Source organism: Micromys minutus, assembly GCF_963924665.1.
Source record: "Micromys minutus genome assembly, chromosome: 17".
Lineage (NCBI taxonomy): Eukaryota > Metazoa > Chordata > Mammalia > Rodentia > Muridae > Micromys > Micromys minutus.
In genome coordinates, this window is record NC_137952.1 from 24,765,420 (window position 1) to 24,790,202 (window position 24,783).

Genomic DNA, 24,783 nt, shown 5'->3' on the forward strand with positions numbered 1-24,783 from the left:
CTACATCACCATTGTTTAAGGGATGAATGTGTTCTTCCCATTTCACATTGTTGGGGAGGTTCTCTTGTCTGTTTTGTTTTGAAATAGAGTCTCACCGTGTAGCTCTCGCTGGCCCGGAGCTCACTCTGTAGAACAGCCTGGTGTAGAACTCACAGTAAATGCCCACCTCTGCCTCCCAAACACTGGAATTAAAGGTTGCACCACCACGCCTCAGCCTGGGATGTTCTCAAAAGCTCTGATCCTCTATCGTGCCAGTGGTTACGGATGCCTCAGATGATTACATTTTCAGGATTAGGCCTAGCTTCTTTTTTTTTTCAAATTGTAGAGGACCAATAGCCAATCATTTTCAGGACACCCACCTTCTCTATTTCAGTGACAACTTACTTTCGGGCTCTGTATAATCTCCCTCCCCTCCTCTCCAGTCCCGTGTCCACTGTTCTCTCTACTTGCAGAGTCGGTATGGCATTGATGTGTAGTATTTTAAAACCATGTGTGTACCCCCCTTGCATTTCTTTTCTTTCCCCATGTTAATGCTGGATAGGAGGGGGAGGGGCATCACATCTGTAACCCTAGAGCTCCAAGGAGGCTCATGGGAAATCCTAGCTGGTGAGATTGACCAAGAAGCCCTGCCTCAATGAACAAAGTGGAAAGCAATGTGGAAAGACTCTGGATGTCAACCTCAAATGTACACACACACACACACACACACACACACACACACACACACGTGTATGTGCACCCAAACATACATTTAAATAAGCATTTTCATACACCACATGCAGAAACACATGGAAATAAATGAAGCAAAGTTTGGCTAAAATGTCTGTGAAGCATGGGGTTATCTCAGGGGAAATCACCATATGGAAAACAAAATGGTGTCACCAATATGAGGGGTGCATTGAATGGCATCCACACCATCAGATCTGCATCACAACTGTGGGAATTCCCTTATTCCTGTTACAGTTGAAGAAATCCCCTTCCCTCTTCCACATTGACAGAAAAATCAACTACAAGAATATTGAGAATGCCATACGTGTCCAAGTCTTGAAAAGCTTCTCTAGTTTCAATGAAACACTCAGTCATTCTTGTTTTCATTTTCTTTGTAATTTAATTCTATACATCCAAAATAGTTAAAATAATTATATTGTCATTTTATTATACTGGGGGGAGGACAATGATTATATAAATGGACTTCCTGAGGGAAGGGTGTATGCATCTCAAGAACTGAGCCCAGGAGCTTCATATAAACTAACCATTTGCTTTCTCTCTAAGCTAGACCCAGAGCCCTCACTGGCATGATTGGATGGAGAGGAGGAGAGACAAGAATGCTCCCAGGTTCTGCAACAAGTAACCATCCCTCAAGTGACTGTTTTTATGGTCATGGAGGGTAGGTAGAGGAAGTTCAGGCTCTCTTGTGGGTGGAACATATCCTCACAAATGATTATGTTAAAGTTTAGTACTTCAAAGTGAACTGATTTTGGTGAGAGGGCTGTAGTCAAATGCAGAGAATAAGTACCAGTGGAATGCTCAGGCTCAAATAGGATATCTGCATCACACACACACACATACACACACACACACACACACACACTCACACGTCACATCACGTCACATCACATCTTCTCCCAAAGGCTCAGAGACATGCACATAAAATAAAAATGTTAAAAATACATCTTTAAAATATATCCAGAGGTCAGGGATGACCAGATCAAAGTCATCTTCTGCACATGACAGGACCACTGACAGTGGCAGCCGACACCAAGATCTGTACAAGATCAAGTAGGTCAGAATTCCAGCAGAGTGAGGAGACCCACCCTGACTCAGGTGCTATGAACAGTGGCCGGTGTCTGAGGAAGGGAGAGCCAGTTTTCTGTAGAGCTATGCGCCTAGGACATTGAACATAGCTCACTTGAAGGTCCTACATCTAGGAGTTTATTAGCAAAAGAAAATCTTGAGTTGGTGAGTTTTTTTAAAGTCACAAAGTTGGGGATATGAAGCTAGATCTGGAAGGGATTAATCAAAAGCACTGGTTAAAATAAATTGTGTGAGAATCTGGACGGTTGCCCAGAGGATAAGAGCAAGTGTTAGTCTTGTCGAAGACCTTCCTTTGGTTCTCAGCACCCAGTGGGCAGCTGTAACTCCATTTCCGGGGCATCTGACTCTCTATTCTGACCTCCACACTCACCAGGCACACACATACATGAATAATCCTAAAACTAATAACCATTTTAAAAGAGATTTGTGAAATTCTTGAAGAATAAATAACACATTTTTAAAAAACAGTTATTGTTAGAAGATAAAATTCATGATAAATTCTTTTAGCTATTTACTCTTATAGTAGCAGTGATTGAATAAATTTTATTTTGAAAGAAATACACATCTTTTGTTGGCTCAAACTCAATTTATTGAATATTAAACTTATTACATCTGAATTTTGAGTTGCATATAATTAAAAAGTAAAAGTCAAGCTGAGTCAAATGACAATGTTCTCTCCTAGATGGGTGGGTGGATGATAGATAGATACTTAGATACATAGATACATAGATAGATAGATAGATAGATAGATAGATAGATAGATAGATAGATAGATAGGATGCGGGGGTGTATATATGTATGCGTATGTATAATCCATTTCTATTTTTGTCTCTTTTCAGTAGCTCAAATTTATGCTTTTGTGAATTCTAGAAATGTGTTCTGAAGGGAAGTTCAGAGAGATTTTATAAATGAACCTAAATTTTACACAATAGTAGCTAAAATGCAAAAGTGCATAGGGCATACAGTGTATTTGAGAAACAATTTTCTAAAACGATGTCCTAGACCGTCACTCAGCTATGGGCCTCAAAACCAGACTTCCTCATAAAAGCATCCAATACGCATTTAGCAACCTTCAAAGAGAAGACAAACAAGGTGATTAGAGAAGACAGCCTTCTATTTCCCACCCATGTCACCATCACCAAGCATCATCGAGAGGAGCCAGCAGCTTCCACCCAGGGCTCAGGTGCACCTACCTGGCCCTTCCCCATTGCAAATGGGCACAGACTCAGCAACTCCAGCAGGGGCTCCCAGCCAGGAATCAGGGCAAGAGTTTCCCAACAGAGTTACAGACAAAGGCAGCGACGTTTCTGACAGCAGGGAGTGAGACCAGGAATGAATCTCAGCCACTCTTCCTCCCCTGAGAGGGCGGGCATAGAAACTTTCCCGGAGAACAGCTGCTCTGAAAGCTGCACTGGGTGTTAATCAAGCCATCTGTGGTATGCAGGAAGAGGCTTGTAGCAAAAGCCTTAACCTGCCCCCAAGGTCCTGTTTCCACCTTGATTTAATGATTCTCACTGGTAGCAATCTGCTGTCTTCGTCCCTGCAGGGCCCCAAGCTGGAGGTTCTGCCACTCATCCAGCTTGCTTCGGTAGCCCCTCAAGGAGAAAGGCTCCCCAGGAAGGAGATTCGGCTTTATTTTAATCCCAGTTAAAGTCACTATCCAATCCATTAACAGCTGCAATAACCTTGGTCCAGGGCATTTCCTGGCAAAGCTATAACCAGCTGGGGTTAATGAACTCTCCCTACCATCAATTCCTGGGAGAAGCCATTGGCCTGAATTGTTACTTAATTACTCTTCTGTGTACAGCTTCATAAAGCAATGAAATGCCTTTTTTCAGGAGATGGTAATGGGGGTCACCAGAGGTGGTTAATTTTACGGAATAGTTTGCTAGAAACTTCAGTATGTTAAGAAGTCAGCCAGGCTCACAAATCACCTCACTGTGGCCCTCTCTGAGTAGAGGCCTAAAAGTTGACAGGTTTTGTGACTCACATACGAAGATGTTACCAGTTGTGAAGAATTCACTGACACACAAGTGTTTCGGTATAGAGAATGTATATTCTTTGTTTTCTGTGTTATTTTCCATTAAAGCTCGCAAGAGAAGACACGGTGGAGCTAATTCCAGATAATCACAGGAATTACTGTCAATAAAAAAAAAAAAAAAAAATCTCTGGTAATTTCTCAGTCTTTGGCGGGTGATCCTTAGTCTCTAAAACTCAGACCCTAGCAAGCTTGGATGTACCCATGAACTTCTGAAGGCAAAACTGGGTCTTTGTGGTATTGCTGTACCTGCTGATCTCTGCATTTCTCTCAGCACAAGTTCCCATGTCCATGAAGGAAGCCTCTTCACATATTGGCACGCTACTTTCAAACATGAAGAAGCTCCATGGTTCTCTCTGTACCATCTAAGACTGAAAATCCTTCCTTTGCAACTCACTTGGTGCCTTCCCCCATACCCCTCACCTGCTCCTATGTTCACATTCTCATTTATTGGATGAAATCAACCTACACACACACACACACACACACACACACACACACACACACACATACACACACACACACATGCACATACATACACATACATATACACACACATACACATACATACACACACACACATACACACACACACACACATACACACACACACCCCACAATGTAAAGTCTTCACAAGGGCAAGTGGTTTGGGTTGTCTTGTCCCTTCTTGAAGACACTGGAACTTTTACTTTCCAATACTCATAGGATGAATGAGTTGTTAGTTAGACACATGGTGGCATCACTGTGGACACAAGACCAAATTCCCATCTTCATCCCACTTGGGCAAAAGGAAGTGCTATTTGCCACAGACATGATAAGGAATGCTGTCCCTTTATCCTGCCTAGAAACCAGACTCCCTGAAGCATGACCATGCTTAGGGCAGACTTAGCAATAAAGCCCACATACCCACAGAGGTTCTAACACTGGGACGATAACAAGAACCAGTTGCCAATAGCACCACTGTGACATTCGGCCTGCCCATCCTGTGGCAGTTATGGAGTCATAACCCTATGGAAGGTTGTAAGATTCTATCAGATGGTTCCAGTGGAAAGAGAGTCTTCAGAAGAATCTCCTGACTAGGGCAGGATCAGAGAGCCAAAGCACATCAGTAGAAGGGAGGTAGTGTTGGTAGAAGAGACTACAGGGCAGAGAGGGCCACAGAGTTCTTTTTCTACTTGGTTGTCTGATCCCTGATTAATACTAACACACTTCCCACCAAGCTTGCAGTGGCTGGGGATGGGGGACATCCATGACTTTTTAGGGCAGTGATACACCAGTATCTGTGCCCTGAGACCTTTAAGAAAGCAGCAGTCATGAAGAAAAGAGACTTAAGAAAAACTGATGACCTCTGTTTCTTCCTACTGCTTTGTTCAGATTTCCAAATTGTGTTAGTATGGCAAACAGCCTCTAGGTGTGTTTGCTTGCAGGACAACTTAGGGAATTTTCCAGCGGATCTCTGTACCCTCACTTCCTGATGCAGATTCAGATGAGCCAAAAGAGCCGGAGTCTTTGTCACATTTAACCCAGGGGCTATGGAGGGAGAAAAACCAGTTCACTGGCTTTATATTTGGGAGATTAATGGACCTATTTCCTCTGTTCATAACCACATCTCTGCTGACATTTCAGAAATCTACAATGGAAGAACAGAAGGAAGATCAGCTTGACTATGAGTAAGTAACAGCAACTATGAAAGGTCGTAGTCCAGGTACCGGCGTGAGGCAGGTCTGCTGCTCATACGTTCTCTGATGTTCCAGTCACCTCTCCCTCCTTCCCTCCACCCATCTCCAAAGCACCCCACCGCTACAGAAAGTGGTGACTACCGGAAATTCTCCCACACAAGCCAGCTCTTCCAACACAGGATTTTACTTACCAGTACCATGTTACATATCACCTGAAACAAAATCCCTGGGTCGTGCTCCCCTATTCCCCGTGAACTCCAAAGACAATGAATCATTTCACAGGTTAGAAAAAGTTTAGCGTGAGCCTCCCTTGACTTAGGTGCTCCTCCTCAAGTTATCCTCTTGTTCACATTTTTTTTTCCAAAACTGATCTTTGTACTCTTGAATAATGTTCTGGAAATATAATGTACACTCGCTGAAATGGCTCTCCTGTGAGAATCTCAAACATCCTAATCAAAAAGTCAAAGGAAAGTAGAACCAAGGAGGGAGAGATTGAAGCCCTATTATGGGAGTAGAAGCTGCTGTCTCTGAATAAAGCTAGACTTACTCAGAAGAGATGGAGCAGGTGCCTAGATAAAAATAGTCAATAAAAGTGTATTGCATAAGCATGTTTTGAGAACAATTTAGGGAAAGGTTGCCATGGGAAACAGTTCTCTCCCATACATGGCTATTTAAGGAAGTAAAGATTCGCTTGAAATCAGACTGTAGATGCATCGTTATCTCGAGATGTCCCTTAATGGGTTGAGAATCACTGAAACAGTGTAGGGTGTGATTAAGATGTATGAGTTTCCAAGAAATAAAAAAGGAAAAGTGTGCTCCCAGGAAGAGCCGAGGAGATGAGCTACCTATCTTCTAGAGAGCCCAGTAGGCTCAGAGAACTTTGCTTTTGAGAAAACCAGCCCTTGTTCATTTGTGGGGCTGAGCCTACAGGTCTGAAAAAATGGAAATCTTGAGACTGGCCCAATCCAAGAAGAACATTATCAGCTTGAACATGGACCTCGAAAAGGATATGCAGAGGATAGATGAAGCCAACCAGGATCTTCTTCTCAAAATACAAGAAAAAGAAAGTGAACTCCAGAAGTAAGTCTTAAGGTTCCTTACGGAAATTCCTAGCCTGAAATATGTACGGGTGGAAAGAAAAAAATAAAACCTCAACTTACCTCCTTGCTCTAGTGAAATCTGCCACATGTAGCAAACAACTCCCCTTCACTCTGACATTTCTCCATAGAAAGGACACAACAAGTTTGAAAATATATTTACTTTATAAACCAGGCAGACCTTACCTTGAGTTGAAACACAGCAGTGTTTGACCTGGGAATAAATCAGAGCTTTTTTTTTTTTTTAATTCATTTATTTTATAAAATATTATTATACCTCACCAAATTTGTTACAGAATAATATATGATGAATTTTTTTTCTTTTTCTTTTTTCTAAGAACTGAGGCTTCCACATTTTGGTCTTCCTTCTTTTTGAGCTTCATAGGGTCTGTGAGTTGTTTCTTGGGTATTCAGAGATTTCTGAGGCTAGTATCCAATTATCAGTGAGTGCATACCATGTGTGTTCTTTTGTGACTGGGTTACCTCACTCAGGATGATATTCTCTAGCTTCATCCATTTGTCTAGGATTTTCTTAAAGTCATTGTTTCTAATAGTTGAGGAGTACTTCATTGTGTAAATGTACCACATTTTCTGTATCCATTGCTCTCTTGAAGGACATCTGGATTCTTTCTAGCTTATGACTATTATAAATAAGACTGCTATGAACATGGAGGAGCATGTGTCCTTATTATATGTTGGAGCATTTTGGGGTATATGCCCAGAAGTGGAATAGCTGGGTCTTCAGGTACTATGTCCAATTTTCTGAGGAACTGCCAGATTGATTACCAGAGTGGTTGTACCAGCTTACAATCCCACCAACATTGGAGGAGTGGTCCTCTTTCTCTGCATCCTCGCCAGCATCTGCTGTCATATGAGTTTTTGATCTTAGCCTTTCTGGTGTGAAGGGGAATCTCAGGGTTGTTTTAATTTGCATTTCCCTGATGACTAGGGATGCTGAGCATTTCTTTAGGTGCTTCTGAGCCATCCACTATTCCTCAGTTGAGAATTCATTGTTTAACTATGTACCCAATTTTTAATAAGATTGTTTGATTCTCTAGAGTCTAACTTCTTGAGTTCTTTGTATATATTGCATATTAGGCCTATATCAGATGTGGGATTGGTAAAGATCCTTTCCCAGTCTCTTGACTGCCATTTTGTTTTCTTGACATTGTCCTTAGCCTTACAGAAACTTGGCAATCTCATGAGGTCCCATTTATGGATTCTTGATCCTAGAGCATAGGCCATTGGTGTTCTGTTCAGGAAATTTTCCCCTGTACTAAGTGTTCTAAGCTTTTTTCCACTTTCTCTTCTAATAGTTTCAGTGTACCTGGTTTTATGTGGAGATCTTTGATCTACTTGGACTTGAGCTTTGTACAAGGAGATAAGAAAGAATTGATGTGCATTCTTCTGCATGCTGACTGCCAATTGAACCAACACCATTTTTTAAGAGGCTGTCCCTTTTCCATTGAATGTTTTTAGCTCCTTTGTCAAAGATCAAGTGACCATATGTGTGAGGGTTCCTACCTACCTCTGTATCAGTACCATATTGTTTTATAAAACAATTGCTTTATAATATAGCTTGAGGTCAGGGATGATGATTCCTGCAGAAGTTTTCTTGTTGAGAATAGAATTCACTATTCTAGGTTTTTTTTTTATTCCAGACGAATTTGCAAATTGTTCTTTCCAACTCTATGAAAAATTGAGTTGGAATTTTGATGGGGATTGCATTGAATCTGTAGATTGTTTTTGATAAGATGGCCATTTTTACAATGTTTATCCTTCCAACCCATGAACATTAAAGATCTTTCCATCTTCTGAGATCATTTTCAATTTCCTTCTTCAGAGATTTGAAATTCTTGTCATAAAGATTTTTCACTTGCTTAGTTAGGGTCACACCAAGGTATTTCATATTGTTTGTGACTATTGTGAAGGGTATCTTTTCACTAATTTCTTTCTCAGCATGTTTATCCTTTGAGTAGAGGAAGGCTATTGATTTGTTTGAGTTAATTTTATATCCAGCCACCTTGCTGAAGTTGTTTATCATCTGTAAAAGTTCTCTGGTGAAATTTTTGGGGTCACTTAAGTATACTATCATGTCATCGACAAATAGTGATATTTTTACTTTTTCCATTTGATTTGTATCCCTTTGACTTCCTCTTGTCTAATTGCTCTGGCCAGGACTTCCAGTAGTATATTGAATAGTTAGGGGGAGAGTGGGCAGCCTTGTCTAGTCCATGATTTTACTGAGATTGTTTCAGTTTTCTCACTGTTTAGTTTGATGTTGGCTACTGGTTTGCTGTATATTGCTTTTGCTATGTTTAGGTATAGACCTTGGATTCCTGCTCTTTCCAAGACCTTTAACATGAGGGGGTGTTGAATTTTGTCAAATGCTTTCTCAGCATCTAGTGAGATGATCATGTAGGGTTTTTTTTTTTTTTTTGAGTTTATTTATATGATGGATTACATTGATGGATTTCCGTAATATTGAACCACCCTTGCATCCCAGGGATGAAGCCTAGTTGATCATGGTGAATGATCATTTTGATGTATTCTTGGATTCAGTTTGCAAGAATTTTATTGAGTATTTTTGCATCAATGTTCATGAGAGAGATTGGTCTGAAGGTCTTTTTCCTTGTAGGGTCCTTGTGTGGTTTAGGAATGAGAGTACTTGTGAATTCGAAGAATGAGTTGGGTAGTGTTACCTCTGTTTCTATTTTGTGGAATAGTTTGGAGTGTATTTGTTTTAGGTCTTCTATGAATGTCTGTTTGAATCCTGCACTGAACCCATCCGGTCCTGGGCTTTATTTTTATTTTGGGGGCTTTTGATGACTGCTTCTATTTCCTGAGGTGTTATGAGATCATTTAGATGGTTTATCTGGTCCTTATTTAACTTTGTTATCTGGTATCTGTCTAGAAATCTGTCCATTTCCTTCAGATTTTCCAGTTTTGTTGAGTAAAGGCTTTTGTAGTAGGATCTGATAATTTCTTGAATTTCCTCAGTTTCTGTTTTTATGTCTTCCCTTTCATTTCTGATTTTGTTAATTTGGATACTCTCTCTGTGCCCTCTAGTTAGTCTGGTTAAGGGTTTATTGATCTTGTTGATTTTCACAAGGAACCAGCTCCTGATTTTGTTGATTCTTCATATGGTTCTTTTTGTTTCTACTTGGTTGATTTCTGCTCTGAGTTTGATTATTTCCAAGTAGTGCTTTCTTTATATAGTTTGTAAATAACCTGATTCTATGGGTCTGGAAAAGAAGGGTTGCTAACTCAAGAAGCACATGCAGTCACCAAAGTGCTGACTTTTATCACTTCTAAAACTGCCCATCCCAGGACCTTACGGATTAACACCTGAGTTTTATCACTTCCGAAACTGCCCATCATGGGTCCTTATGATTTATACTTGAATCACCCAGGCTGGAACATGAGATCACCCAGACTGGAGACCCTGCAGAAGATGAGGAATGGGAGAAGGAAAACTACACCATGATGGAAAGAGAACAAGCTCTGCAGGAGCTGGAGGAAGAAACAGCCAGACTGGTAAGCATGCTGCTATGGAAGAGACTCCATGGGCTTCATCCTGGCCTCCTTGTAAAGCACACCCCTCCCCTTCAACAAAGCTGGTCTTTCTTTAATCTTAATCTGATAATTCATTTAATTTAATCCAACATAGCTACAATATCATTTCAATATAAAATTAATCAAACCTTTTACTGCCATATTTTATTTTTTAAATATGTTTTTGAGATTATAATTACATCATTTCCCCCCTCCCTTTCCTCCATTCAAACCCTCCCATGTACTCCACTCTGCTCTATTTCAAATTTTTTCATTAATTGTTGTTACATTCATATATACAACATGTTCCTAAATATATAAATATTAGTTTCATCAGACTGTAGTGTTACTTGCATGTATGCTTTCAGGGCTGCCAACTTGGTGTTGGGTGACTAATTTGTGTGTTCTTTCCTGGGTGAGACTATTTCTCTCACTCCAATTATTTCTTACTTCTGTATACTATTGTGTAGGGTCAAGGTCCTCGTTGTCATAAGTATGTATACTGGTGGCATCCTTGTTTGAGTCACATTTTGATACCCATGTTGATGAGACTTTATACATATAGCTTCTGACATTTCTAGGAGACACTCACAGAAAGTTCCCTGTTCTTCTGGCCATTACAATTTTCCCCCTCCTCTCCAGCAAGGTCCCAGAGTCTTCAGTGCAGGCTGTACTTAAAATAGAGCAGATAGGAGTATGCATTTCAGTCGGTTGTAGTTTTCTGTATTGGCTTCTCTCTGTAAGAGACACCCCTAGTGAGGGGTGAGGACTAAATTTGTCTGTGGATATAAAGACAAACACTTAGTAGTGAGTATGCCAGGTGAGTAAATAGTGGTTATAGGTTTTTCTCTAAGATCCATGACTTCACTAGCCCTAGGTAGTTGTGTACATTTCAGTGGTGGGCATTAGTTCTCTCTTATTTAGCAGATCTTAAGTCTAATTGGAGTGCTGTTGGTTGCCATCGAGTTATGAATTGAATGCCACTACTACAACTTTACGGCTCTCAGGCCAAACTGACTGCTATCATGGTTCACAAACGGCATAGCTAGATAAGACTGTTGGCTACCTCTCTCATTTGTAAGCTTCCATAATGCTTTCTGGTACTGTGAAACTTAGTTCTCAGGGTTTTAAGTTGATCTTTTGTATACAAAAGCTATATCCACGAATGGGAGGGAATTGGGAAGAGCAGAGTTTCTTGGCCAATATTTAGTACTGAAACCTAAGTATCTATATTCCTCAAATGTTGCTGATTAGTTCAGCTGTGATTTGAGTTCAAGATTAACCTACATTGTACAAATAAGTTCAAACTTTTGTAAGGAAGTACCTTTATAGGCATATCAACTGAATAAGAGCAAATGATGTCATTTTGATTCAAACTTACACTCTGGTCCTTTCTCTCTCCAGGAGAGGAAGAATGAGACTCTGGTTCACAGTATCTCAGAACTTCAGAGAAAGGTAGGACAAGGCTCTGTTTTCTCAATGGCTCCTCATTCCCAAAGAGGCAAGATAAGGAAAGTGGACACAGGTGTCAAAGAGGCCTCAGTTTGGCATGAATCCTACTCTCTGACACACTCCCCTGAGGCTAAGGCTCATATCAAAAAGCCGTAAATATTCTTTCCAAGTGTGGAGTAGAAGGAGTAGTGGATGGGATGTCTAATGATCTCACTACATCCCCATTCTATCACAAGAAAATTGATTCCAGTAGATACTCTGTTGAAGTGCTTAACCAAGACCTTTACAAAAAGTTAATTTTACCTTCATAGCATACCCACAACTACTCATAATCTCCAAGGATTTCCTCCCCCGGTCCCTTCATATTGCAGAGAACTTAACACTAGTACCCACTCCGCTCCACTCTGAAACCCTGAGTAGCCTGCACTGAGTTGGGGCTTGAAAGAAGTGCTTGTTTACCATAACTAGGTCACAAGACTAGTAAAAAAGACACAGATGGAACACAGATGTTTCTACAGGACACCAAGTATTTTCCATCTCCCAAGGGCCATCTCCTTGAAGCTTTTGTACAGCCATGACTTAACCTACACACACCAAGAGTTACTTTTTCTCTCTGATATTATTATTACTTAACAATATTATCATTATTTTATGTTTGTATCTTATGTGTGTTTCTTTTTACTTTGGAACTGTAGCTTACAAGGAAATCACAAAAGGTAGTCAGGTGTGAACAAGGTGATCTGGAAACAACACCAGAAGAGTCCAAGGTCAGTGCTAAAACAGTTGGGAGTGGGTTTGGAATGCACGGCCATGGAACTGCTGTCAAGCAGAACAGTCATCAGAGCAGCTGAACACTCTTTAACCTTTGGCTTGTATCAGACTTGACATAGCCAGAGACACTGAGGCGCCCTCTCTCTCTCTCTCTCTCTCTCTCTCTCTCTCTCTCTCTCTCTCCTGTGCTTTTATTTAAGAATTTCTCTCCTCAGCCGATTTTATTGTCCTTTGTTTATACCCTGGCTCTAGCACTTAGTCTGGTGTGTGTAGTTAAAGTATTTCATCATGACCTCACAGTATAGGTTAAGGAACAAATGAAACTGTGTGTATGAATTCTTTCCTCTTTTTTTTTTTCTCTGTCTCTTTCGGTTATATGGATGGTCTAGCAATTTTGAAGCTGTTACTTAAAAGTCTGGTTGAGGTTGCATATAAATTTAATAAAGACATACTGAGGATTGTATGTCTACTGAATGTCAAATAAGTTATACTTATTGATTTGAATCAAAAGGGGATTTGTTCCATTAGTTCCTAAACTATTTAAGGGTCTATATTTTCTAAACATACTATAAATGTGTGGCATTTCCATATAAATGTGTTCCAGATCTAAGAACTCAAAACCAACCACAGTGTATCTAATCAAAATTGCAAAAATTAAAGACAATTTTTTAGTACTGAGAAAGCAGATAGTATTCTTCCTTGACATTTTCTCCAGAATTAATTCTTTGTCCTAATCTACCTTCTCTATACATTCAAAAATTAAATGTTTTAAGCCTATGAAGAACTGGAAGCAGCAAATGGAAGTATATGGGATTCTTATCCCATCTTCTGCTGGCCAGCTTGGTTCTGGGGTTCACACACACAGGCAGTTCAAAGCCAGCAAGCAAGCTTGGCTGACTATGCTCCGGTACTGAACATCTGGAAAGAATGAAATGACGAGTCTGAGGCTACATCAGAAAGAAGATGAAAACAAGACCAGATAAATACTTTGACTATGTTTGCCATATAAGCAGTCAGACAGGTTTTCTCTCAGGGTCCCTTCTTTTGCAGAACAGGTTTCGCTATAGACAACCCAGCCATACCCAATAAGAAACACAGTGTGTCTGGCTGTGGTGGCTGTCAGCATCTCAGCCTCTGAGATGCCACCACTCTCTGCTGGAGAATGTCATTGGCCCTGTGAACCATCTGCTTTGTGGCATTCCGGTGTGATTACATTCCGGTGTGATTACCATATGACACAGCATCCCGTATACCTCTCTTCCTCTGGCATGTGAGTAATCAGGCCAACCACTTAAGAAGATATCTGCTCTCCAGTCTGGTGACTCACACCATGGGCCTGCAAGAATAACTCTTAGAACATCTGGATAACTAGCCTTGATGTAATTAATTGAAGGAAGAACTAACTGTGCAGAGTGCAGATGTCAAATCACTGCATCTAGACAGAAGAGGAAGAATGAAGCTGAACAGAGAGAAGTGTAGTATTTCTGCTCTGCCTCCAACATACAGCCCAAAGGCAACCCTTCCTCTCCATCTGTTACCCTGATACTCCCTGCTTCTTAAAGGCACTATTACTACTGGAATTGCCTCAATAAAACAGTTCTCTTTGCTTCTTATTTCACTCCTGAACCAGAAACTATTCATTTTCTATACCAGGAGAAAAATTGTTCTTTTAGACAACAAATGAGATTCAAGCCTTCCCCTGGATTCACACTGCAATTAGAATAAAAATACAAACTTCACCTACTAGTCCCAGGGTCCTGTAATATAACCTAGGCAAATCCTTCTAGAAACTAGGGCAGTGGTTCTCAACCTTCTTAATGCTGAGAACCTTCAATAATCAGGTTGTGGTGAGCCTCAACCATAAAAATATTTTCATTACAACTTCACAGCTGTAATTTTGCTACTGCTGTGTCATAATGTAAATATCTGATGTGCAGATGGTCTTAGACGACCTTTTGAAAGGGTTGTCCAATGCCCCCACAGGTTGAGAATCTCTGATCTATGGTTTTCTACAATACCTTTTAGAAGACACAAAATCCTATAACCTCTGCCAATCCTTCCAGAAACAAGGGCCTCTAACCTATACCCTATCTGCCTTTTCTACCTATTCTACTGGCCAAACTCCTCGACTGTTCACGATCACTAATTGTATATACTACTTGCTGACCTAAGCCTTGGCAATAACTTCCCCACAAAATGTCTTTCTTCCAGATATCTAACAGGCTAATATGTATTATTTAGGTCTCTGCTCAAGTATCATTTCATTATGGAGGTCTTTCCTACCACCTCTTGTTTCAGTAAATAAAAAATTAAGTTCTGTTGCTACCGGTCCTGTAGGGTCTCACTCCTCAGGAGCTCTCACTCTGGAGCTACTCCAGTGTAGAGCTGAATACAGTCCCTAAGCCTTGCACACACACACACACACACACACACACACACACACACACACACACCTCATTCCGCAGACCCCAGAACCGGATCTGCACAATCCAGCTGCCTCTCAGCCATTGTTTTCACACACTGTCCTCCACTGCCCGGTAAAATTATGACTCAACAATCAATAACTTATCAAACAGATTTATATGTTAAATTCCCAATCCACTATCCCTCCACACAATAAGCTTACAAGCAATTGACAAAGATATAATCTGCCCTAGATATATAAACATCTAGATAAAATAAATTGACCTATAGAAACCCATCCCTAGAAAGTATACACATCTACTCATGGCTACTCAGAGCCACAAGGAGGAGATGGGTCATCCTTGTCTTCCATGTTGAATCTCCCCTTCCTCCTTCTCTCTCATCTTACCAAAACTTTATCCCCACCCCATCCAATCATGTATCACCTTGACCTAACTAGTGCCAGCCCTCACTTGCATATAGGCATCAACCTACACCTCTCATTTCAGCTTCTCACACCTCTAACGCCTTTTTTTTTTTTTTTTTTTTTTTGGTAGATCATTATTGTATAGGTCATTATTGCATTGAGTTTTTGTTATGTCTCAACTATAATAAAATTTCCCAATGAAGCCAAAAAGATTTACCAATCCTTGCTCTCCATGGGGGCAGGAGGAGAAAGAAAGAGAGTGTGTGTTTGTGTGTATTAGTCTAGTATATTGGCCAATATAAAATAGTGTTTCTCCGAATAGTTAAGGAGATAAAAATAAGAAAGAAAAAAAGTATATAGTGAGGAATAGAATTCTGAGCAAAAGTTACTGATAACTACAAGTTAATGACAGAGCAAGTTCTAGGGCAGGCAGGACTACGTAGAAAAACTCTGTTTGTGGCAGGAGCAGGAAGGAAAAAGGCAAGTTTTTCAATATTGTAATTTTTGAGAAAAATCGCTTAAGAACTATATAATTCAGGGGCAAATGTAACATACCAAGGCTTGACGTAGAGAAGTCTGTTCAGTTGCAAAGCTTTAGATGCTGTAAGGCCCCAGTCAGCTGTGAGCTGATGTGTCAAGAGTTATCTGCTAAACATTGAGATGATGTGCCTGTCATGCATTTTCATCTGCTGGTCCTTTCCTTTCAACAGGTTAAATTACAACAATTAGAGTCTTCCTGTGCAGACCAAGAAAAGGAGCTTGGCAAGGTGCAAACTTTAAGTTTTTCTTAAGAAGGGGAAACATAATCTTCCATCACCCTAATACATTCAGACTCATAACCATCCTGGGGCTAGCTGGTGGTTTAAAAACAGAAAGGATAATAAACACAATCTATAGGGTTTTTTTTCTGCTGAGCATTTTATAGGACACATTCTAACATCTGTGTCTAACACATGCTGGTATCTGTTCCTTTTCCAAATTTCCCTAAGTAATTCCCATGTGGACTACATAATTTATGATTTATTTGTTCTCAAAAATGAAATGAATGTATACATACAGTAAAACTTTACACTGTGGGTTTGGAAACAGGGGTGGCACATATGGACTTCTGCTCTTGAAGGAATAAACTGAGAAATCATTAAGACACAACTTTGGTTTCCCAGATAATGGAAGACTATGTGTTCGTGTCTCAGCTCTGTGAAGATCAAGCTCTCTGCATAAAGGTACAGGTTCTCTGGCAAGAGACAGCAGAGACATTGATAAGGGACAGGATGAAATGTGCCTAGGCTGCTCAAGGGATACTACCTAAAAAAAAAGACTATCTGTATGGTCATCAGTCCCCCAGACCACATCTCCCTAGTATACATTGAGCTTTTGTAACTGCTGATAGTAATCTAGGCACCACTGTCCTTAATATAATAATGAGTGTGTCTGTGTGTCTGATCATGTCTGTATGTCTGGGCACATCTGTATGTCTGTCTGAGCAGTTACTCTTCGGAACTGACTCCTACTGATGAGTAAGAGAAACAAGGCGGTGGTTTAAATGGATGTAGTTATAGGAATACCAAGCGTTTGCTCTATAGTCTAGTGAAAAGTGTTTGCATGCTTTAAAACATCATATCATAAAGTATCCAAATAGTAACTATGGCTCCATTTGATTCTCTTTAAAGAAGTACCAGGAAGCTTTGAAGAGGATAGAAGAAGAACTGGAGACTGGATACCTTGAAAGAGAAGTGTGAGCATCTACAAAGGGACATCCTGTTTGGTGGTTAACCCCTTCTTGACTGAGTTTTCATGAACTCTGCCCAGGTCCCCTCTGGAGCTGAATGAGCCCCTCCTTTTGTGATCTGATTAGAATCAAAGTCTTAAAAGACTATAGAAATACACCTTCCGTCATAACTTTAGCACATGAGTACATTATAAGATCAGAAATTTTAAAAAGTGGTGCTGTCTAAAATCCTTAGTAAGTGGGGTGCTCCTTACTGCTCACAGAATGACCTAAAACTGTCACCTCCTCACTTCTCCTAAATATGTGAAATTGCATCCATAATATAGGCATGAGATGCATCCTGGAGAAATTTGAGAACTATAAACTCTAGTGAACTGTGAACATTAAAAACTTAAAATAATAAGATTCCTGCAAACAGGTGTGCTCTCCTCAGATGGAAATAATACAGAACCAAAACACTGAGCCATCCACCCTCACTTCCCCTTCTTTGTGAGCTTGTCTAACTGAATATGTGTTTCTGTTTATTAGATATTTGGGGGGACTTTGGCTTAATAAGAAGTCAAAATTGCATAATCTTCTAAGTAGGCCACTTACAAATGGCAATATAAAATCCAGGCCCTAGGACATGGAATTCCTTGATCCTGATGAACTCTTGGGTCTTTTTAGATGCCTGCTAAAGATTATATGAGGACTTCACTGTTAAGCCAAGGTTTTAGAATAATATTGTCTAGTAGAACATTCTGTGCCATTCAATAGAAAGGCACTGTCCACAGGTGACTGACTTCTGTGTTTCTGGAAGATGAATAATGTAGCCAAAAAGCTGAGTTTCAGTTTTAACTATATTTAAACAGCCATATAGTTAAATAACCATATTCAAATATTATGAATAGTTGAATACTTTGTCCAATCTTTTTTTGTGGTTTCTCCTTCTAGATCAAAAGTCTTAAGCATGGATTCTGAGAGAGAAAAGAGTACAAGCCTAAATAAGAAGGTAAGAATTCCATTCCTTCCACTTTATGCCTTCATATTCCAAGGGAGTTTCCAGGAACTCTAAGTTCCTGGTGGACGCCTGGCTTGCTCACTGAACTTTCCAAACATTTCCAATCTCATTCTGAAGCATTCTATACCACCAGCAGCACCCCCAAGATGGCAATGGAGCAGTTGTCTCTCCAACTTTTACCCATATAAATGGCAAATGCTTAAAAGCTAACCTAAGACCCAAGAGAATTTCAAATGAAAGCAGGAAAAAACATTGCTATAAAGGGCAGATATGGCACATGCCCTTTCACCCCTGAAATCGCAAAATGCTTTTCTGTTCTTCCCAACACAGCCTTGAATCTTCCATTATACAGGACACAGGTATCTGCCCTCATGTAGCTGGAGTTGTTCTGTAAGCTAAAGCACAAGAATCTCTATTTCTTTGTGCCACACTTCAGTGTCTGTCTACAGTTAGCATCATGAAGTCATGACAGACAAAGGTCTGAAGTGGCAGGACATTTGGAAAGAAGGTACCAGTCCGTTCAGCCTTCTGGTTATCTCGTAGCAACAGCAACACTAACCTACGACCAAGACTGACAGTCACCAGAGTTGTTATATCATCAGCATAAATGTTCCTTTTAATCTCAGAATCAAGAGCCCATCTCTTTTCATAAGAGGAAATAGCAGATGTTAACCAGGGTCCTGGGATCAACCAGATGTTTGCTTCTGTTAGACCATGCCCACATGTTCTATACAAGTCATTCTGGTCCTCAACATTACACATGCCACTCAGCAAGTAAGACTCTTGATATTTGCTAGTTCTGACATTCTACAACCAGTCTTAGCCGGCTCCACCACACATTCTCAGAGGCCTATCGATGGGTTTCTTCTTTTTAACAACAACCTGAGAAAACTAGATATTTTTTCCAAAGCCTATAGTCCTTTGAGGGTCTACTGGCCAGTGACCTTCAAGTCTCTTTCTGCAGAAAAGGCCACCAAGGCTCTGAGCACCTGCCATGTACTCCAACTGCCTCAGGCCACAGCCATGGAATACATTTCCAGTTCTGTTGGCTTCAAAATGTGGTCAGAACCTCTCTTGCTCTTAATTTCACAAGGATATTTGTTATAAAGGTGATAAATAAGGAGAAAACATTTTGGAAGAGATACATTAAAGAAATCCAGATAGCATCAGAGTTTGAGATTATTTCAGTCCTTCTGAAGCTTCTTGCTTCATCCACTGCTGGATGATTTCTGTGGGCTGTTAAGTTCCTGTTGGCAAAGTAGAAGGAAAATGAGCAGGTTAGAGAGCTAGGAATGTGGACTCTGCCCAGTTTATAGGCAACTTACCAACTATGATATCATCTTGTTAATAACTGTCTTCTTCTACTTTAGTTTATATCGGTGTGTGGGGGGGTTAGTATATCAGTGTGTGTGTGTGTGTGTGTGTGTGTGTGTGTGTGAGAGAGAGAGAGAGAGAGAGAGCGAGAGAGAGAGAGAGAGAGAGAGAGAGAGAGAGAGAGGAGAGAGATTGGGGGTAATTTGAACCAAGTGTGGAAGGATGCCTCAGTTGCTAAGAGTGCTTGTTGCTCTTACAAGAGGACCCAAGTTCAGTCCTCAGACCCAATCATTCAGCTCACAACCACCTTGAACGCCAGCTCTAGGGGTCTGACACCGTCTTCTGGTTTCCATGAGCACCCAAACCTATGTATACATATCCACCCAAAGATTCAAACAAGTTTAAGAACATATAAAATGAATCTTTACAAAGCAACTTTCATCTTTAAAAATTAGATGTTTGTACACATGTCAAGAAACTGCAAGGTTTATATAAACATAACATTCAACTGATGATTCACTAGTGTTATCTGGCAGCTTCCAAAAACTGTTTATTTTCTGTTGGTGTTCCTTCCAGGATGGTTTCATCAGTAAAGGGGCACTGAGATTCTGTAAACGGTAAGCAAGAGCTTTCTCCAATAAACTTCCCGAAAAGCTAAGAAGCCAGGAGCCAGACTTAGCCATTCCATCAGAAAGCAAAATCTAGACAAGGGCTGGCCAGTGGTGGCACACGACTTTAATGCCAGCACTTGGGACACAGAGGCAGAAAGATTCCTGAGTCCAGAACCAGACTAGTCTACAGAGAGAGTTCCAGGACAGCCAGGGCTACAGAAACCCTGTCTCCAAAACAATCTAGACAAGAGTAACCTGATACGCACACACAGACACACACACACACACACACACACACACACACACACACCACACCAGCAAACTGGGTTACAGATGAATATATCAGCTCTAATGACACGACTTCTGACCCAAAGGTAACTGATAAACTCAGCTTCCCAGTGTCAGAGGTTAGCCACTTAGCAGTTGTAAGGAAGAGAAACCTTGATTCCCACAAAGATGTGGCTACTCTCCCATTCCCTCCCTTTCTCTTTCAGTTTGAAGTAGCTTGATGTTCCCTAGGTAGGAAGTGGGAGGAGCCAGAACCCCTAGATGCAAATGTACACCATCTAACGTCAGACATAACAAAATAGAAAACATTTATGGGAAGAGATCCCTAATAGCATCCAGCATATAACACTTTTTAACTCTTTAAATGAACGGGGATTCAAGATTTGAACACCTGAGGACACAGTGGTCCCAGGAAACACTGCGACAGCAAATAACAATTAGTTTTTAGGAAGCCCTACCCACTTAAAGGAAAAGTCATATTGTGTTCTATACAATCTGCTTACAGAGCCTAAAGAAACAATATTTAAGGTGTACGTACAGATAGAGCACTCATATACACAGTGTAAATAATTTTTTAAAACAAAGAAACAATTTTAAAGTGGTATCATATGGTTTAGAAAGTTAAAATTATTGGGTCTTAAAAGTCAGTTCCAATTACCTGGTGTTTGGTTAAGGCAAACACCCTTTAATACCACATCCACCCATATCCTTACGTAGGACACTCTGAAACAATGAGCAGAGAACTCCCAGAGCCCTGAGCTGTTCCTCCAACCGGTAACACCAGCGTCCAGTAGGACTCACTCTGATCTCCACCACGTCTTATTTCTTAGTAGCCATTGCATCACTGTCCACACTGCAGCGCATGCATCCCTGTCCACACTGCAGTGCATGCATTAGGGGAGACTTGTAAGGAGTTTGCAGATATTTATTGACTCTGCACAGCATCTAAACAGAAAGAGAGAGAGAGAGAGAGAGAGGGAGAGAGAGAGAGAGAGAGAGAGAGAGAGAGAGAGAGAGAGAGAGAGAGGGAGGGAGAGAAAGGGAGAGAGAGAGAATATCTTCCTAGATTTACTTTAGTTTCGTTGTTTGGATTTTTTTTAGACAGGGGTTCACCATGTTGGTCTCCTACTCATGATCCTCCTGCCTCAGCTTCCCAAGTGCTTCCATTACAGGCATGTGCACCACACTTTACTTCAGCACTTATTCTAATCAAATAAAAGGTTCACAAACAAGATCTTACTAAAATTAAGAAACTTTTCTCTCAAGCTGGAGAGATGGCTCAGCAGTTTAGAGCACTGACTGCCCTTCCAGAGGTTCTGAGTTCAATTTCCAGCAACCACATGGTGGCTCCAACCATCTCTAACAGGACCTGATGTGCCTTCTGGTGTGTCTGAAGAGAGCAGCAGTATGACGTACATAAAATAAATAGAGAAACTTTGTTCTCTGATACCTGAGAACCAAGAAACCATTACAAAGGTGAAAGTATAGAACATTACACAGGACGGAAAAGGATTTTGTCCATAATATGTAAAGAGTTCCTGTAAGTCAACAAGCTCAAACCACCTAATAGGTAAATGGGAAAGAGAAAGGATACATGTGAGACCAACCAGCCTGTAAACAGATGTTCAGTTTCAATATTCACCAAGGGAATGTGAATTGAGGCCAGATGAATTCTTGTTCTGTAATTGTTTGATTGTCAGAAACGTAAGCACCTGGTAAGATTGTATTGAAGGAGATGTGGGCCTAAAGGAACCCATACAAAGAAGCACTTTGGAAAATAATTGGCCAAAAATAAATAAATAAGGGAACAAAAATGAAGTTCCGTGGTGGGCAGTGGAAATGAAACAGGGGCTCAGAAAGAATGGCTGAGTGGGTGGGAGCAGTTACAGGATGACTGGAACTTGAATCGATCATAGGAGCGCAAGCCTGAGTTGTATTCCGTCGCAAGTCTTCTAACCCCTGATTAATCATGTCTGTGGTCTCTCTTGCAGGATTTTTCGCTCCCTCTTGTTCTCCATGCTGTTTTTCATCAGATTGATGGGTTACCTGATATTCCATCTAAGTTTTATAAATCCCGACCTCCTGGTCAACGCGCTGCCCAAGATACTGAGCAGGGATGTCTTGTGGAAGCTGCGATGTTTCCTCTTTCCCTCTCTCACCCTTGAGACGGAAGACATGTTACCCCACTGATCCCAAGCCATGTCTGAGGGCGGCAGAAGGGAGGAGGGATGCAGGCTCGCAAAGGGGAGGTGGCAGAACCTATGGAGGGAAGACGTGTGCCTCAGTTTATCCCTTGAGGTTGGCCTGCTTAGTGACCGTCTGTCTCCATGTCGCTTCTCCACTGTTAACCTTGCCCAGTAAAGACCTCTGTGAATAAGTCCCTCGTGGGTGTGTACCATGAGCCGTGTGCGGTGGAAAGCAAGCCTGGGCAACTTGTGAGTTCTATGGACGCTTTGTAAAATCAGAACTGACCAAGGAGGTCCATCAATCCCCAAAATCTAATGGCTGGGCTCTCTGAAATGCACAGATCCCCCACTCCTTATAGCAGAACTATATGAAAATCCAAAGTAGTGCCAACGAACCTGCTGTGTGTGTACTCATTAGCAGACTGGCCCATGGTGTCACATGTATGTCACATCAGACACCCAGGAGACTGAGGCAGAAAAATCATGAGCTCAGGACCAGAAGAAGCAATATAGGAAGATTTGTCCAAAATAATTAATGATGATGATGATAATGATGATGAACCAATATTTATGAATATGAGATTATACTAGGCTGGAAGAAGCCTCAAAATGTCATCAGGGTGACATTTCTATTTCTCCTTGGTCATCCCTCTTTTAGTTCAAGATGACTGTCCCCATCATAAATCCCATACTGCCCAATTAGCAATCTCAGCAGAATGAAATGGTCTTTGCCAATAGCTCTAATAGCAGAGCCCAGAGAACACAGACTGGCCCATCTGATGCAAACCGCTTAACCCTACGTACAATCCCATGGCCAACAGGACAGACTTTGCTATTGCTCAAGCCTGAGGCATGTGCCTAGTCCCTTGGTAGGGAATGGAAGAGGCAAAACGGAGACAAGGGGGAACAAGGAATTGACTCAATGGATAAGAGCATTTTTCTGATGAAGAATAAGAACCTTAGTTTAAATTCTCCAGCCTCTATGTAGTAAAAGTCAGTCATGTCTGTAAGCCCAGTGCTAAAGAAAGACAGGCAAATTATCACTGGCCAAGCAGCTCAGCCAAAAGAGCAGGCTTCAGATTCAATGTGGCCCTGGCTGAAGGAAATAGGAGATTGATAGAGCTGTCTTCCCCTAGTGCCTGTGTGCACAGGCCGAGAAACACAGGAAACAAAGTCAAGGGGACCAGCCCAACTAGATTGCATACAGTGTTTCCCACAGAAAAAGTCTGGGCGTCCAGAAATGGACAGAGGAATGCATGACAGGCAAAAGCAGACATCCCCTTAATCATTCAACTCCAGCAATTAAACCTCTGAAGCTGGAGTCCTGTCTGTCTTCCCACAAACACAATGTATAAGTTCTCGAGATCGTAGACTGAGATACTGAAAATTCCTACAGACAGATCAGGATAAAACTCGTGTCATTAATCAGGAATCTACGGTTGCAGTGAGAAAGGACTCTAAACTTGCATGCAACTGCTATAAACCACTTTGGAAGCTCAGAGCAGTCTACATATGGCCTCAGTCTTTATTTTTCCAAAACGGTCAAAACACCTAAGTGTCTTGGATATGTTCAGACCCCGCCCACCCATCCGTCACCCCCTCCCCCGCCCTGAAGTGCTCCCTCCTCCTTACTGTCAGAACCCCTGACAGCTCTGACATTCAGGGCAAGAACCGGAGGCTCAGTCCACTGCTATTGCTCCTTAAAACCACACGATGTCACTGTTGAGAAGTGAGACAAGCTGCCTAATAGAAAGCAATGCTACTGATATGTGAGCCAAGCAGAGAGATCAGGGAGGCCTGTTCTGGAAGGCTTACAGGCAGCTCGAGACCCCATTTGCTTGCGTGTTCTGCAGAGGTAGGTGAGTCCATCCCTCAGGGCCCTGCACAGAGGCAGCTTGCTCAGAATCTCAGTCCTATGCTCACAACACCACCCGCCCCCTCCTGCCCGTCCCCCCTCCCCGCCCCTCCTGCCCGCCCCCTCCTGCCGTTCAAATCCTTAGTACCAAGGTCAAGGTTTTAGAATGAAGATGGATTCTAACTTCGATCTGTCAGGAAAACTTTAGGTGACTGAAGCCAGCAATCTGGAGATTGTCCCCTCTCCTGCAGTGAAGATTCCTTCCACTTAGGGCCCTTGAAACCCAAAGGGTCTAGAAAAATCACCTAAGCAAGCCCTCCAAGGCACACGTTTGTTGTGCAGTCACATCTGTCCTGCAGTCACTTTGTCACACTCCTCCAAAATGCCAACCCCTAGAGACAGTTCAGTCTAATACAAGGCAGTTTTAAACCACGTTTTTCCTGCCAGACATAAATTTAGTTCCTAAATTGCTGTCAGCTGGGCTGTTTACGCAACACCTCTGCATACCTAAATTCCCAAATAGTTTTCAAATTCTGAGTTTACATTGCTCTTGTCTGAAGGAT

General features: G+C 41.3%; 1 protein-coding gene across 2 annotated transcripts; it reads left to right on the plus strand.

Annotated features, from left to right (window-relative positions):
- Positions 1 to 5,488: 5,488 nt before the first annotated feature.
- On the plus strand, positions 5,489 to 22,369 carry TMCO5A (transmembrane and coiled-coil domains 5A; the record flags this gene model as incomplete). Of its 2 annotated transcripts, XM_080931336.1 has the most annotated exons (11): positions 5,489 to 5,523; positions 6,463 to 6,612; positions 10,043 to 10,166; positions 11,589 to 11,639; positions 12,332 to 12,403; positions 15,948 to 16,004; positions 16,401 to 16,460; positions 16,908 to 16,972; positions 17,900 to 17,957; positions 19,857 to 19,897; positions 22,171 to 22,369. In XM_080931336.1, 11 exons carry the CDS (start codon positions 5,489 to 5,491, stop codon positions 22,367 to 22,369), a joined length of 912 nt encoding a protein of 303 aa, XP_080787462.1. The 2 variants fall into 2 exon arrangements, with proteins under 2 accessions (XP_080787462.1, XP_080787463.1); XM_080931337.1 differs by lacking the exon at positions 16,401 to 16,460.
- Between the last annotated feature and the right edge of the window lie 2,414 nt (positions 22,370 to 24,783).